Source organism: Seriola lalandi, unplaced genomic scaffold (assembly GCF_002814215.2).
Source record: "Seriola lalandi dorsalis isolate HSWRI2012SDOR001 ecotype SW California unplaced genomic scaffold, Sedor1 jcf7180002053930, whole genome shotgun sequence".
NCBI lineage: Eukaryota > Metazoa > Chordata > Actinopteri > Carangiformes > Carangidae > Seriola > Seriola lalandi.
Window position 1 is genome coordinate 148,466 of NW_019524483.1, and position 13,835 is coordinate 162,300.

The following is a 13,835-nucleotide window of genomic DNA, read 5'->3' on the forward strand; positions in this document are numbered from 1 at the left end:
CGAGCAGCATGTGCTACGGCTCAGCGCTTCTTTCTTCACTGGAAACTTGAATGTCTCCTCTGGAGAAACTCACCGAGTCTGGCACAGGAGGTGTTGAAAGGCCCGGGCAGGTGAGGCAGGAGCATCACACATCAAACTTTTTTTTTGATGCACCTGCACTTGCAAATATATGCTGGTATCTGGCGTCCTCTTGTGGTATTGTTGCTAGCAAACAACTTTAACCGGAGGCGGAAACGGCAAGACACGAAGCTAGCACCCAAAACACTGTGTTAGCTGTGCTGAAGTCAAGTGGAGGGTTTTCACGTTTATTTTTACACCGAGAGGAGAGAGAGTAAAACAGGATATTGATGTCATTTTGTGGAACTCAAAACGGCGGGTGAGTGTGTTAAACCGGGGTGGTTTTGTGTTTTTCTGGTATTTGAGACGCCGTCCAGATGCTTGCAGTTAGCCGGCTAGCTAGCTAACGCTATCCAATTTATATAATCATGGCGGACTGTTGTCGGGCTGCCGCTGTGCACTGGTTCATGCCAGTTTTCTTTTAGTTACATGTTAACAAGAAGAATACCTGCGGGTTTAAAGTGTCCCTGCACTTGTGTTTACATGAATGATCACAATAATTCAAAATGATCATTGGGAAAAAGAAGTAAGACCTTAAAGAAACTCATTTCTTGGTTGAAACATAAACAACAGTATCGGTGTTAAGGTAGCTAGTTAGCGGCAGGTGTTCTGGGGTAGTTTAGATTATAACAGGATCGACTGTTAGTTCAGTCCCCCTTTCTTTTCCCAATTCATCACATTTTCTCTGTCCTTCCAGCCGCCGCAGCAAATGGGACCAGCCCGGTCCCGGCTCTGGTGGGATGGGGGAGGCTGAAGCTGCACCGACCGGTGCTCTGGATGCTGCAGCTGCTGTGGCTGCCAAGATCAATGCCATGTTGGTGGCTAAGGGCAAACTGAAACCCTCACAGATAGGAACACCAGGACCTCCTGATAAGGTAAGGAGCATCATCGAATAATTAGATCATAAACCCTGTGAGTTATCTCATAACTTTACCAGCTTAGACACAGGACCATCATACTACTGTAGTGGGTAATATACAAACAGCTGCCAGTTTATTAGCTACACCTAGCTAAAACTAATGCAGTCCTGTCAGTTTAGCACAGTACAGTTCAACATCGCCACAAACCACAGCATCCAAAAATGATCATTAAGTTGAATCAGCACCTCTTTAAAGATTTCAACACAAACTGAACAGCATAATCTTCATGTAGCTAGGGGTTTATTATAGGACTGTTGTAATACACTGTATTAGTTTTGGTTGGGTGTCCCTAATGAATTGTGAGTTGAGCATATATCGTGAGACAGTATAAATTTGTCAAATACCAGAGCCTTTTCTATACCGTTAATACTATGGTAACTATCAGTTTGATATGTCTGATTGTACAAGGTCTTTCTGGGCTATGTTGCAAATCAATCAACAGGATTGAATAATGGCAGTACTGGATTAACAGGATTGTTACATCAATTTGATGAGGTATCACAATATATTTGATTTTACCTTGGAGCAGACCTCTGTTTAATTTTGTTGAAAAATAATAGATAAATAATAATAGATAAGAGACTCTCCTCATATTTTCAAATAATAAAATCTTTGTGGTTGTGTAGAGTGATCTTTGTGACTTGGTGTTTAGTACATTAGGGTTGCATGATGATGGGATGTGAAACTGAAACTGCCATTTTGAGTTTGCATTGAGACTTCATAATTGCTTAGAAGTGATAATCAAGAAAAGACAAATGAGCTGCAAAAATACCAGCAGTCAGTGTACCACAAGAGTTATGCATGATAAAGATGTTCTACACACAGTTATCAGCATATCTCTCCTATTAAATTAAATATTTTCAAGAGTCATCATCACGTTATGTCATACAAAGCTATCTGTTGCAGATTTTTTGTGTCTAGTACATCTCATCTTGTTCACCCACATTAGAGGTTATAAGTGACAGCCCTAATGTGGGTGAAGAGATTAGTTGCATGTTGAGTAAGTTCACCACAAAATCTTGCTGCCTTCAGAAGTTTTCTTCAGATATTTCTGTTCTAAATATTGGTATAGTCTCTTGCCTCAATTTAGTGTCAATTCGAGTGACACATACTTCATCTCTTGGCTCCTCACTCAGGCTGTGGGTGTTGGGAAGCCTCCAGTGCCAGCAAAAGCCAAAGATGACCTGGTGGTAGCTGAGGTTGAGATCAATGATGTCCCGATCACCTGTCGAAATCTCCTTACACGTGGGCAAACACAGGATGAGGTCAGCAGCAATATGGACAATCATATCTTACAGATTTAACTTCATCAGCAGGCTTGTGGATTATTTATTAATATGTTTTGTGCCTTTCACATGGTTGATCTGCAGATCAGTAAAGTTAGCGGTGCTGCTGTTTCAACCAGAGGGCGTTACATGACAGCAGAGGAGAAAGGCAAAGCTCTACCAGGGTAACTGATCATTAAACTAGTTGTTTGCATGTTTATTGTTGTCGAGTTAACACAACCTTGTTTCTGCTCTTTCCTTACAGGGATCGACCTTTGTATCTGCATGTCCAAGGACAGACAAGAGAGCTTGTTGATAGTCAGTATTTTGTCATACTTATCTTTAATCAGTAATGAATGTACGTCTTCATATGGGCTGTAATTAGACTAATTATTTTTGTCCTTCATTCTCCAGGGGCAGTTAATAGAATCAAGGAGATAATCACCAATGGTGTGGTCAAGGCTGCAACTGCCTCGTCATCATCATCTTCATCCTTCTCCCCCAGTGGGGCTTCAGTCACAGTTTACCAGCAGCACAACCCGCCTCCACCCTCACTGCCCCCCATGACCCACCACAAACCACACTTTCAGTCTGGGGTAAGACAGTTCACTTTTTGTCATTTTACTTCATGATCAAGGATGTCACCATGAAAACCTTAGTATACACCTTAAAATGTTTTATAGTTGTTTTTCTTCCAAAATTACCGACAAGACTAGAGAGACTTAAATTTCATACTATTCTTTTGCTTGTCTTTGTCCCTTTTTTTTCATTTCATATCGTTAACACTTACTGTCAACCATTTTCAGTGCATATAGTAGTTTTTAGTTTGATTTTTTTTTACCTCACCTTTAAGCACTTGTAATGTTTGTTTTACATCAGTTTTACTGTTGTTTGACTTCTTGATGACACCGTCTGAAGCACTTGCTCGATCTGCTTGCTGTGCAGCTGTGCATAATTACAAGCAATGTTGGATATCAGACTTGAATAATGAATACTAAATAACATTAGACACAATTAAAAGGATGATAAATAATTTTGTGTTTGTGAGAGAGTTCATTGCATAATTTTCCAGGTCTGTACCTTGATTTTCATACATCATTATGATAAATTTAAAACAGTTTCCTGGAAAATAGAGGTGCATATTCCTCAAACTAAAAATCCATGTATTGCAAGTATGGCAATTAATGTAAAACAGATGTGATTAGTAGTAAATTGACATAAATATGAGTATGGCCCCTTTGTCAGTCAGAATGAATTGTTATTGGCTCGTGGTTAGTTGTAATTACTTACAGTAGTGCATATAGTTGTATTTATGCCTTTATGTTGTCTTTCGGCCTCAGATGCATTATGTTCAAGATAAAGTCTTCGTGGGACTGGAGCACGCTATCCCAGGATTTGTGGTCAAAGAGCGCGTTGAAGGCCCCGGCTGTTCGTACCTGCAGCACATTCAGGCTGAGACTGGGGCCAAAGTCTTCCTCAGAGGAAAAGGATCGGGTTGTTTGGAGCCTGCCTCTGGACGGGAGGCTTTTGAACCCATGTACATCTACATCAGGTGGGTGCTTTCCTATAAATTAAGAAATATTGTAAACTTTGCTTTTCAGAGACAGTTCCTGCTTGTGCAGTAACATGAGCTAGCCACAAGTTTTCTTTTTTCCACACTGTGGGGCGTCTAGAGATAAATACCGTCTCTTTGCTCTCCAGTCATCCTAAACCAGAAGGACTTGCAGCAGCAAAAACCTTGTGTGAGAACTTACTTCAGACAGTGAGTAAATTCCTGTATTACTGTAACCATGAGATTTTGTCCAGGTCTGTGCTTTCCCATTTCAACTACAATTGGCCTCTCATTACAAGCGTATACAATTCCAAATGCATGTTTTTCCACTGTGTAAGCTTGTTTGAACAATTGGCATAATCTGCCATTGTTAACTGGTTGGAGGAAGAGCTTGATCACTGACCAGCACCAGCTGACCACAGTTGTGTAGTACAGTGTTATTCCACCTATTTGGAAGCTGTTGAGAACACCTAAACAGAGCAAAACAAATGTCCCAGAGATGCACACCAACTTAGCAAACGGTCAGTTAATACTGTATATTCTTGAATGATCAAATTCTTAGCCATAGATTATCTATTATTAATCAATAAATAATATCCCAAGTGGCCACTACTGACAAACTGTTAAACGCTCTTAAACAAACTACATCTATTGTTGTTGCCAGCCATTCTGGAAAACAAAGCTAAAAGTCAAAAAAATGCAATTGTTTCCATTTTGCATTACATTTCCAGTATTTTCTTTTGTAATACAGTGATACATTTCATTTTTTAAAAAGTTGTCTTGTTCCTTGAACCACTAACAAGCCTTACATACAATGTTTCTCTCTCTGTAGGTCCATGCAGAGTATTCTCGTTTCCTAAATCAAATGAGCACAATGATGCCGACACAACAAGGTACACAACTATTGGTTGTCTTTCTTTCAACAGTTTTAACATTCTCAGTCAGACATACTGACATGATTGTAGAAGTCATTGAGAAAGCCTGACACAATCTGTCTCCCTCTTCTTCCTCTTCCAGGCTTTGCACAGCCTCCAGTGGTGAACGGGATGCCTCCTCAGCCTCCTTACTACCCCCCTGCTGGATATCAGCCAGGCTACCCCATGCCTGTACACCCACCGCAGCCACAGCCTGTTCCTCCACCTTACACTGTTCCCCCTCCTATACCTCCGGCAGCACCCACAGGTGTGCCTCCTCAATACCCTCTTCCACCTGCCCCTGCTCCAGCCCCCGCTCCAGCTCCTGCCCCTGCTCCTGCTCCCATTCCAGGCACTATGCCACAGGTAAGGCTGAGCCATCACATCTTCCATTTCTGTAATCTAATTTGTTTTATTAATAATAAACCAGTTCTTTGGTGAATTGTTGCCAAATGAATTCCATTCAGAAAAATATTATTGGACATTTGCTAAACCACTTGAATATCATTTAAAGCAATAATACCTACTGTATTGTATGTATCCTTTTCTCTGCAGACTCTTCCTCCTGTACCTTTTCCTCCATCTGTTGCAGCGCCACCGAAAGCTCCACCTCCTGCCGCCCCAGCCAATCCACCACAGAAAAGACGCTTCACAGAGGAGGTACCAGACGAGAGAGACAGCGGCCTGCTTGGATACCAGGTGATAAACAGCTCTTCCACCTTTACAGCCCCTCATTATCTGCTGCTTTTTATTTTTCACTCTTCTTTTCTTATTCTCCATCCTGCAGTCCCCTTGTTTGTCTGTCTTTACTTTTACCAGAGTGCAGCTTGTGTTAAGTCACTTTCATCAGTCAGGCACGTTGTCTGTGTCTTAAGATGCTCTGTCTTGGATTCATCCTTGCTTTCATTGTTCCTTTCTTCAAATGTTTTATGCACAGTGGTTGAGATAGCATGGCCTGCCTTTTTCTGTTGTTCATTTTCAATTCATTTATGTGTTTCTAGTAGTAATATGGAGTTTCAGAAAGAGATATTATTTCTGATGAGATTTAAGTGTCTTTCATAGTGGACGGGGAAAAATGTCAGTGTAATCACACACTTGTGGTAAGCTATAACTTGCATTGACAGATTTTTTCACTTTGATGCTGGAAGAGGTATATTATTATAGATTATAGTGTCAGGACAGGGTTTAGTAGAGGATGTCTGCTAATCGCGCCTGTGTGTTTTTCTGCTCATAGCATGGACCCATTCATATGACTAATTTAGGTGCAGGCTTCCCAGTGGGCAGCCCCGATACTACAGGACTCCCTCAACCGAGTTCCTCTGGCCCACCGAGTGAGAGGGACAGGTACACAGAGTCTTGTTATATTTGTTTACATTTCATTAATAAAAAAATAATAGTGTTCATGGGTCACTAGGCATAGTTAACTCACACCATCTCTCTTTCTGTTCTTCAGTAGGCAGCTAATGCCTCCACCACCATTGCCTGTGAATGGAGTGAGACCCAAGATGGAGGAGAGAAGGGCACCGCAAGGCCCCGTGGGTAAGGGCATTATCCTGTGGACTGACAAATCCCTGCCCAAATCCAAATCCACAGTTCCTGACTCTGGACTGTGCCCCCTTATAAGCTCAGCCTGGATCTATTCACAGCCTTAATGTAGAGCTGCAGAGAGTAAAATGTAAATCCTCTCCAGGGCCACTGTACTGTGTCTTGATTTCAGTGGTTTTACTTGAGATTGTTGACAAAGTAAAGCTGTTACCAGTCCCAGCACATGTATCAAGACACATAGTTGGCAAATCCAAAAAGAGTAAGCTTTTTCATTTGGATTTGAATAATGAAACCCCCTGTTCTTGTGGCAGATTAGATAAAGGCAGCAATACATGCACTCACTCACACACACACACACACACACACACACACACACACACACACACACACACACACACACACAGCCTCAAACTGGCCCTTATGCTTCTTATGATTCTTGCAGGATTCTGCTGCTGACTAGAAATCTGCAGACAGTGAGGTGGTGCTATGACTCAACATCTTTTGTGCATTGTTCAGTCATTTGTAAAGACGTCTGATAAGTCGAGTCCACCTTACCGTCCCGATCTGATGACATCATCAGTCTGGAGTGTCTGTAGTTTGTTTGATTTCTTCACTAACGAGAATCTCTCCTGTTTTTGTGTTTTTCTCTTTTTCTCTGTGTTTTTCTTCTCTTCCATGTGTCTCTGGGGTGATGCTGGATACTGATTGGGGGTGGGGCACGACTCGTCCCGTGACGCTGTCCTACCACTTGATTGACGGCCCTAACACTGTCGCTCCCCACCAACCAATGGCTGCTTTCGAATGGCTGCCCCCTCCTCTACTCTGCTGACAAACTGATTTAAATCTATTAACTATTTGTTTCTCCCAAAATGTGTTTGGAATAATTAACTTGCACCTGTCTTACTTGAAATTTGTTGCTGCTGTTGTGGTTTTTTTTTGTTGTTGTTGTTGTTTTTTTTTGTTGTATGTGTGCCTTTTCTCTCCCTCCCTTTTGCCATCTCTTCCTTTCTTCTGGTTGCCCACCCTTTTCTTCTTTCAGAGCCCACAGTGAAAAGATTGAAAACAGGTTTAGTAGCGTACACCGGTGACTCTTCTGATGAAGAGGAAGACCACTCCACCTCCAAAGCCTCAGGGCCAGGTAACCCTGGGGCAGTTCCCCCCACCTCCACCTCAGGCTGGACACAGGGCTATCGATGCCCTCCTCCACCACCACCCCGTGCTAAAACACAGCCACAGCAGCAGTCGATGCCTTTCTGGATGGCACCCTGAAGCAGGAAAAATCTTAAACTCCCTCAGTGCTTTCTACCAAGTCTTACAGGATTTTCACCCAAACTGAGCCCATCTTTTTCCAGCACTCATCACCCATTCACCACATGGATGACTCTTATTAGCTATATGTTGGTCTCAGCATTATTTTAGTATTTGGGTCCAGATGGACACTCTCTAATGTTTTGCAAGACTCCTGTTTGTTTTTTCTGTGCCCACATTATAGTTTGAATATGAACATTTGCAAGACTCATACTCGAAACTATTTTGTGGATGTATAGATGGTCAGATGAGCGATATTCTGGATCCAGTTTTATTTTGAATGGAATGATAACCCATGCCAAGTGTTTGAATATAGTGTCTTTGTAAAAAACAATATCACATAGCAATGATGTTGTACATCACTGACCACTTTTTATTTTATCCCAAATTTCCTACTTTTCAACCCCTTTCCGTGACACCATTCTTTCCTATTCTGGTCTTTTGTACAGAGATGAAATTGGACTAATATGTAGGAAAATCTATTGAATTTATTTCATGCCTTTATGAAATAAATAAACTTAATTTATTGCCATGTTTGAGCTTGTGTTCCAATGCATTGTATATTTTCCTTATGAAAGTCTGTCCAGATAAAGAGAATGTGTAAAGGGATCATCACAAACCAAGTCAGTCACATCTGCCAATTAGTTGTCAACAGTTCTGCCTGGCAAAATAAACTAGATTAAATGACCATTTTACAGCAGAATCTATTTCAAAAATAGACTACTTATTCAAAGATGATAACTTGGAAGAAACTTAAAATTCTGCAGTCTGCACCTGCACTGTGAAATCTTAACAAGAAAAATATTCCCATTTTGAAAACTATGTTCAAAAGTGGTAGAACAATGTGGTATAACAAGATGAGCTATGTAATAATACTGTTGTGAATGACTGAAAGCTGAAATGGACATCTGCACACTTTCAGATCATCTCTATCTCCGGCTCTCTTGGAGGGTTTTTCTTGTTATACTGACCAATGCGACTCTCCATCACTGTCCGGAAATGACGAATTAGGCCCTGTAGATTAAAGATTGAAGAAAAAGAACAGAATTGCTCGTTAAAATTCAAATTAGTTGTTGTTTGAATTTGTAGCCTTAAGCACTGTTTCATGTTGAAGTCCATTTATTAAAATGGTTTATAAAACAGTTCAAGAAACATAACCTGCACAGGCCAAGCGGCTCCGTCCCCGAGGGCACAGATAGTGTGTCCCTCAATCTGCTTGCTCAGCTCCCAGATCATGTCGATCTCTGAAACTGCTGCCTCTCCTCGCACAAACCTCCACATCATTTTATCCATCCAATCCACACCTGAGGAGGAGGATGCAGAGAGAGAACGTCCATAAAAATTTTGAGATTGTTTGTTAGTTACAAAGACAAGAAAAAGGGTGAGGAGATACACCTTAAAACAAACTAACTGCCTGGTGAGTGGCAGTGTAACATATGCACACGTTCTGCAGTTCCTTACCCTCTCTGCAGGGGGTGCACTGGCCACAGCTCTCATGTTTGTAGAACTCAACCAAACGTGCAATGGCTCGAATCACATCGGTCTGAAGGAAAAAGACATTTAACAGACTGTCAGTGAAGACTGAATGGAACTGAAGGTGCAGTGCATTGTGTGATTATTCAGGAGTTTGTTTACCGATTTATCCATAACTATAATGGCCGCAGTTCCCAGAGCAGTCTCTGCACGGACCAGGTCATCAAAATCCATCAAAACGTCATCACACACATGCTGAGGGATGATGGGAGTGGAGGATCCCCCTGGGATAACTCCTAATAGATTGTCCCAGCCACCCCTCACTCCTCCTGCACCAATCACACAAGAGGAGGGAGGAAGTCATATCAACATCTCATAAAGTAAACCAACATCAACACAGAGAGGACTGTAAACACACACCTGCGTGTCTCTCTATTAGCTCCCTCAGAGGAATAGACATCTCTTCCTCCACTGTGCATGGTGTGTTCACGTGACCAGAGATATTGAACAGCTTGGTCCCAGAGTTCCTCTCCCTCCCAAAGCCGGCAAACCAGGCTCCGCCTCGACGACAGATTGCAGGCGCCACAGCAACCGTCTCCACGTTGGAAACTGTCGTCGGGCATCCAAACACCCCTTAAGGGAGAGAGATGCAGCAGCAGTGAATAACCACCTAAGGACTGTAATTACATTATAACCATTTTGTTGTTTCTTAACCCACAATTAACCCCTGTAGGAAACCAGATGTAGGAGACCGTGGAGCTTTTACCTCACCTATGTCTGCAGGGAATGGTGGCTTGAGTCGGGGTTTCCCTTGTTTGCCCTCAAGAGACTCGATGAGGGCCGTCTCCTCCCCGCAGATGTAAGCTCCAGCTCCCCGCATCACAAACACGTCAAAGTCATACCCAGAGCCACAGGCGTTCTTCCCTATCAGCCCTGCTTTGTACGCCTCATTAATAGCCACCTGTTTGAGGGAAAGACTTCATCACCACCAACACGCAGCGAAACACAAACTGCAAGCTGTCCCTCTGTGTAGTTGTATACCTGTAGATTTGATGACTCATTGTAAAACTCTCCTCTGATGTAGATATATGCAGCACGGGCACCCATTGCTGTTCCAGCCACCAGGCAGCCCTCTAACAGCTTATGGGGGTCGTGGCGCATTATCTCACGGTCTTTACACGTCCCTGGCTCCCCTTCATCAGCATTCACCACCAGATACTTAGGCCTAGGACACCAGGAAGAAGGAAACACACAGTGCACAGATACATTAACAGAGTGTCATTAATGGTGTGGAGGGTGAAGTCTCCCTGACTAATCAAATATTGACTTTCTTTTCCTTCTTGCTCCTACCTGCCATCACTGGGTTTGTTCATGAAGCTCCATTTCATTCCAGTGGGGAAGCCTGCTCCACCTCTGCCCCGAAGCCCTGAGATTTTAACCTCATTCAATATCCAGTCTGATCCCTTCAGTATGATCTGCTTGGTCTTATACCAGTCTCCTCTTTTTAGTGCTCCCTTGAGTCTGGCAGGAAGAGGGAGACACAGATGATTAAATGAACAATTATTTCTACAGAGTTTCAGGTCATTAGAGACCAGCAAGAACAGCTTTGCATTAAATATTTTACCTCCAGTCATGTCGACCATATAAGTTGGTGAATATCCGATCTTGGTCGCTAAGAGGGCCAAACTTGGTCTTTTTTGTCTTCACCTGGTCACAGAGAGGAAGATATGAGAAAAGTGTGATTTACAAAGCAGCCGTGTGTCAGGACATTGCTTACAAGATCAATGATGGTGAATTTGAGCTGCCTTTTCTTATGTCATCATGTTACTGACTAAAATTGCCGTTATGTTAAAGAAATTTTAAAACTTAAAAACTACATTGGGCACCTAACAGAACCCAAAACCACAAAATAAGACTGTGAAAAATAACCTTAAATTTATTGCATAGTGAGAGGGACTCATAGAGCATGTCGAAAACACTTGACAATATAGTTTACATAACTGAAATGTGTTATTAGTATATTTATGGAACATCTACTTCCAGAATCACAAACCCACCTCTAAATCATATATCATAATTATATAGAACAAAAAACAAATAAGTTCATTTCAAAGTATTATCACATTTGATATCTCCGTCTCTTTGGGAAATTTACTTCTTATTTGACTTATAACTGTTTCTTGCTGCGTGCAAGTCTCGCATGTGAGTAGCTCTGCGTACATTACAGTGGGCCTGTAGAGCAGGTTTCACTGAGTTTCACATCGCAGTGTATTGCTGTGTGAGTGCAGGCCTACCTGTGGCTGTGCTGCAGTGCTGTAAGTCAGACGCGGAGCGATCTGACGCGCCACAGCGCCCCACAGCATCCGCCGCGACAGCATCCTGCGGAGGTGGCTGAGGACCAACACCTCAAACTCTTTTCAAACTGTTTTACTCTCCAAAGCGTTTAACTCCAGTCTCCGTCCAACTTCTGCTATGGTCGATTCAATCTCCCAAACCTCTGCTACTGAGGGTGCTGCAGCGTTGGGCCTGCTACTTTAGCTTAATTAAACTAAGAGGATTAGGTAAGTACGTCACATCCTATCCCAGCTACCCGTACTGCGTCTACAGGTATGCGCACGTGCACACATCAGCAGACCATTAAGGGGTCAGTCTCATTAAGGTGCATTGAATAACCATTGACTGACCATCATTTGCTAGGTTTGATAGCGTAGACATTTAGAAAAAAACACAGGTGTTACTAATAACATTTAATCAGAGCCCCAAGCCAAATTTCATTTGGCCTAGGGCGTAGGTTTGGTCTCGACATTGGTCGGGACGCAACAACCCCTCCAAAACAAATACATTGACTTTGTAATGCCTCAACTTAACGATTTATTAACATATAAGAAATGCCCTTACGGAAATGTAATATATGTACATGTGTTGAATTTACATATATGATATGTACATATGAAGTAAAATCATATATGTGTATACAGTATAGGCTGTATATGTAAAAAAAAAAAAAAAAAAATTACACGTGTAATCTGTATATATTTTATAATCTGCATAATCTTGTTTATATTGACATTTATGTCTAGCTAATAGAAACATGTATTTTAGTATGTCTCTTTATGTTATAGGTTTATATTAATAGACATATGTTTCATAAATATACATCCATCCCATAACCTGTCAGTATATGTTCATTATAAATGTAAATATAAAAGATAGACATGTATTGGATAAATTTAATGAGAAATTATTAAGAAAATCATCTACAAACATATAGAATTTTAAGTTTAAGCATATTGTTTTAATAAAGTTGGATTTTACTATAAGATTTGATATATGTTATAAACTTAATATATATCCTCTTTTAGATGACACGTGGTTACATCAGTCTTGATATAGGGACAAATATGTAATTCATATATATATAAGTCATAGTATAGTAAGTCATAAAGCCATAGTATAGTAAGGCATAAAAAGTCATGGAACGGTAAGGCATTAAAAGGTCATAGTATAGTAAGATGTGAAAGTGTCGTAGTATACTAGGGAATAAAAAGTCTGCCCATTTTTTTGGGCAGAAAAATGTCATAGTATAGTAAGTCATAAAAGGTCATAGTATAGTAAGTCATAAAAGGTCATAGTATAGTAAGTCATAAAAGGTCATAGTATGTTAAGTCATAAAAGGTCATAGTATAGTCAGATGTAAAAATTGATAAAAAGGTCATAGCATATTATGGCAGAAACAGTCAAAGTAGTGAGGCAGAAAAAGTCATAGTATAGTAAGTCAAAAAAGTGTGAAAATAGAGAGGAAAATGTATCTACAATATTATCTACAACTTGCAAAATTCACCTGTCTTGTTCACAACCACCCTCAGAGGCTTGGACTACTACTGGAGAGGCTTATAACTGCTAAGCACCTTCCCCTTGACCACCTAAAATCTAATTACATCAATTATCATCCCTTTCTCACAATATGCAATTCCACTGCCAGTTTTTAGGTTAAAACCAAATTACTCATTAACAGAAACACAATTTCCCTGGTCAGTGACTCAAATAAATCCCAAAACTGCAGCATGGTTTCATTAATTATGTATCATAAACCATAACCCAGTGAAGCATGGTTTCATCTACCATCAGCACACCTGTGCAGGTAGCTGCTGCTTCTATTAAAGGCAGCATTTTGCACCTGCTTTTTTTTTTTAGAATCAGTGGCTGTGGAGGAGAACATCATCTGATTATGGAGACACTGGTTGAATGAGATGAGTAAGAATAAACCTGAATTGATTAACCTTATTATTATTATGTGGTGTGTTTCTTTGGTTGAATAGTAAGGCATTAAAAACATCATAGAATACTAAGGCATGAAAAGTAATAGAAATGTTATAGTATAGTAAGGCATAATAGGTCATAGTATAGTAAGGCATAAAAAGTCATAGTATAGTAAGGTATAATACATCATGAAAACCTCATAGTGTAGTAAGGCATGAAAAGTCGTACAAAACGTCAAAGTATAGTAACGCATTAATCGTTATATTATAGTAAGGCATTAAAAGTCAAAAAATTTCATGGTATACTAAAGGCATAAAAAGCCATAAAAATGTCACTGTACAGTAAGGAATAAAAACGTCATAGTATAGTAAGTTATAAAAATTCATAATAAAGTCATTGTATAGTAAGGCATGAAAACGTCATAATATAGTAGAAAAGTAGAAGCGTAGAAAGTGAAAAAAAACACACTAGTATAGCCTGG

General features: G+C 40.7%; 2 protein-coding genes across 4 annotated transcripts; one reads left to right on the forward strand and one right to left on the reverse strand.

Moving 5' to 3' along the window:
* Positions 1 to 215: 215 nt before the first annotated feature.
* khdc4 (KH domain containing 4, pre-mRNA splicing factor) lies at positions 216 to 8,160 on the forward strand. 3 transcript variants are annotated; one of them, XR_015437014.1, is made up of 14 exons: positions 216 to 376; positions 815 to 992; positions 2,174 to 2,302; positions 2,408 to 2,487; positions 2,568 to 2,620; positions 2,717 to 2,898; positions 3,643 to 3,854; positions 4,004 to 4,064; positions 4,687 to 4,747; positions 4,872 to 5,134; positions 5,324 to 5,467; positions 6,031 to 6,112; positions 6,222 to 6,307; positions 7,353 to 7,415. XR_015437014.1 is itself a non-coding variant. In XM_023402352.2 (14 exons), exons 1-14 carry the CDS (start codon positions 348 to 350, stop codon positions 7,580 to 7,582), a joined length of 1,818 nt encoding a protein of 605 aa, XP_023258120.1. In that variant the 5' UTR covers positions 216 to 347; the 3' UTR covers positions 7,583 to 8,160. The 3 variants fall into 3 exon arrangements, 2 of the variants coding, with proteins under 2 accessions (XP_023258120.1, XP_023258121.1); XM_023402352.2 differs by having other exon boundaries at positions 6,003 to 6,112; positions 7,353 to 8,160; XM_023402353.2 differs by lacking the exon at positions 7,353 to 7,415 and having other exon boundaries at positions 6,222 to 6,361.
* LOC111652173 (NADH dehydrogenase [ubiquinone] flavoprotein 1, mitochondrial-like) lies at positions 8,092 to 11,611 on the reverse strand. Its single transcript, XM_023402354.1, has 10 exons — positions 11,389 to 11,611; positions 10,719 to 10,801; positions 10,445 to 10,615; positions 10,136 to 10,319; positions 9,866 to 10,055; positions 9,515 to 9,727; positions 9,257 to 9,423; positions 9,083 to 9,164; positions 8,780 to 8,925; positions 8,092 to 8,635 (listed from the first exon to the last, which is right to left on the reverse strand). Exons 1-10 carry the CDS (start codon positions 11,470 to 11,472, stop codon positions 8,540 to 8,542), a joined length of 1,416 nt encoding a protein of 471 aa, XP_023258122.1. The 5' UTR covers positions 11,473 to 11,611; the 3' UTR covers positions 8,092 to 8,539.
* Positions 11,612 to 13,835: the final 2,224 nt, after the last annotated feature.

Bases quoted from the DNA above. Each gene is read 5' to 3' on its own strand.
- khdc4 (XM_023402352.2), top strand. From the start codon at position 348: ATGTCATTTTGTGGAACTCAAAACGGCGG. The intron at 5,135-5,323 runs GTAAGGCTGAGC...TTTTCTCTGCAG, and splicing joins TTCCAGGCACTATGCCACAG to ACTCTTCCTCCTGTACCTTT. The intron at 5,468-6,002 runs GTGATAAACAGC...TTCTGCTCATAG, and splicing joins GCGGCCTGCTTGGATACCAG to CATGGACCCATTCATATGAC.
- LOC111652173 (XM_023402354.1), bottom strand. From the start codon at position 11,472: ATGCTGTCGCGGCGGATGCTGTGGGGCGCTGTGGCGCGTCAGATCGCT. The intron at 10,802-11,388 runs GTAGGCCTGCAC...CTCTGTGACCAG, and splicing joins GCACTGCAGCACAGCCACAG to GTGAAGACAAAAAAGACCAA. The intron at 9,424-9,514 runs GTGTGTGTTTAC...TGATTGGTGCAG, and splicing joins GCTAATAGAGAGACACGCAG to GAGGAGTGAGGGGTGGCTGG.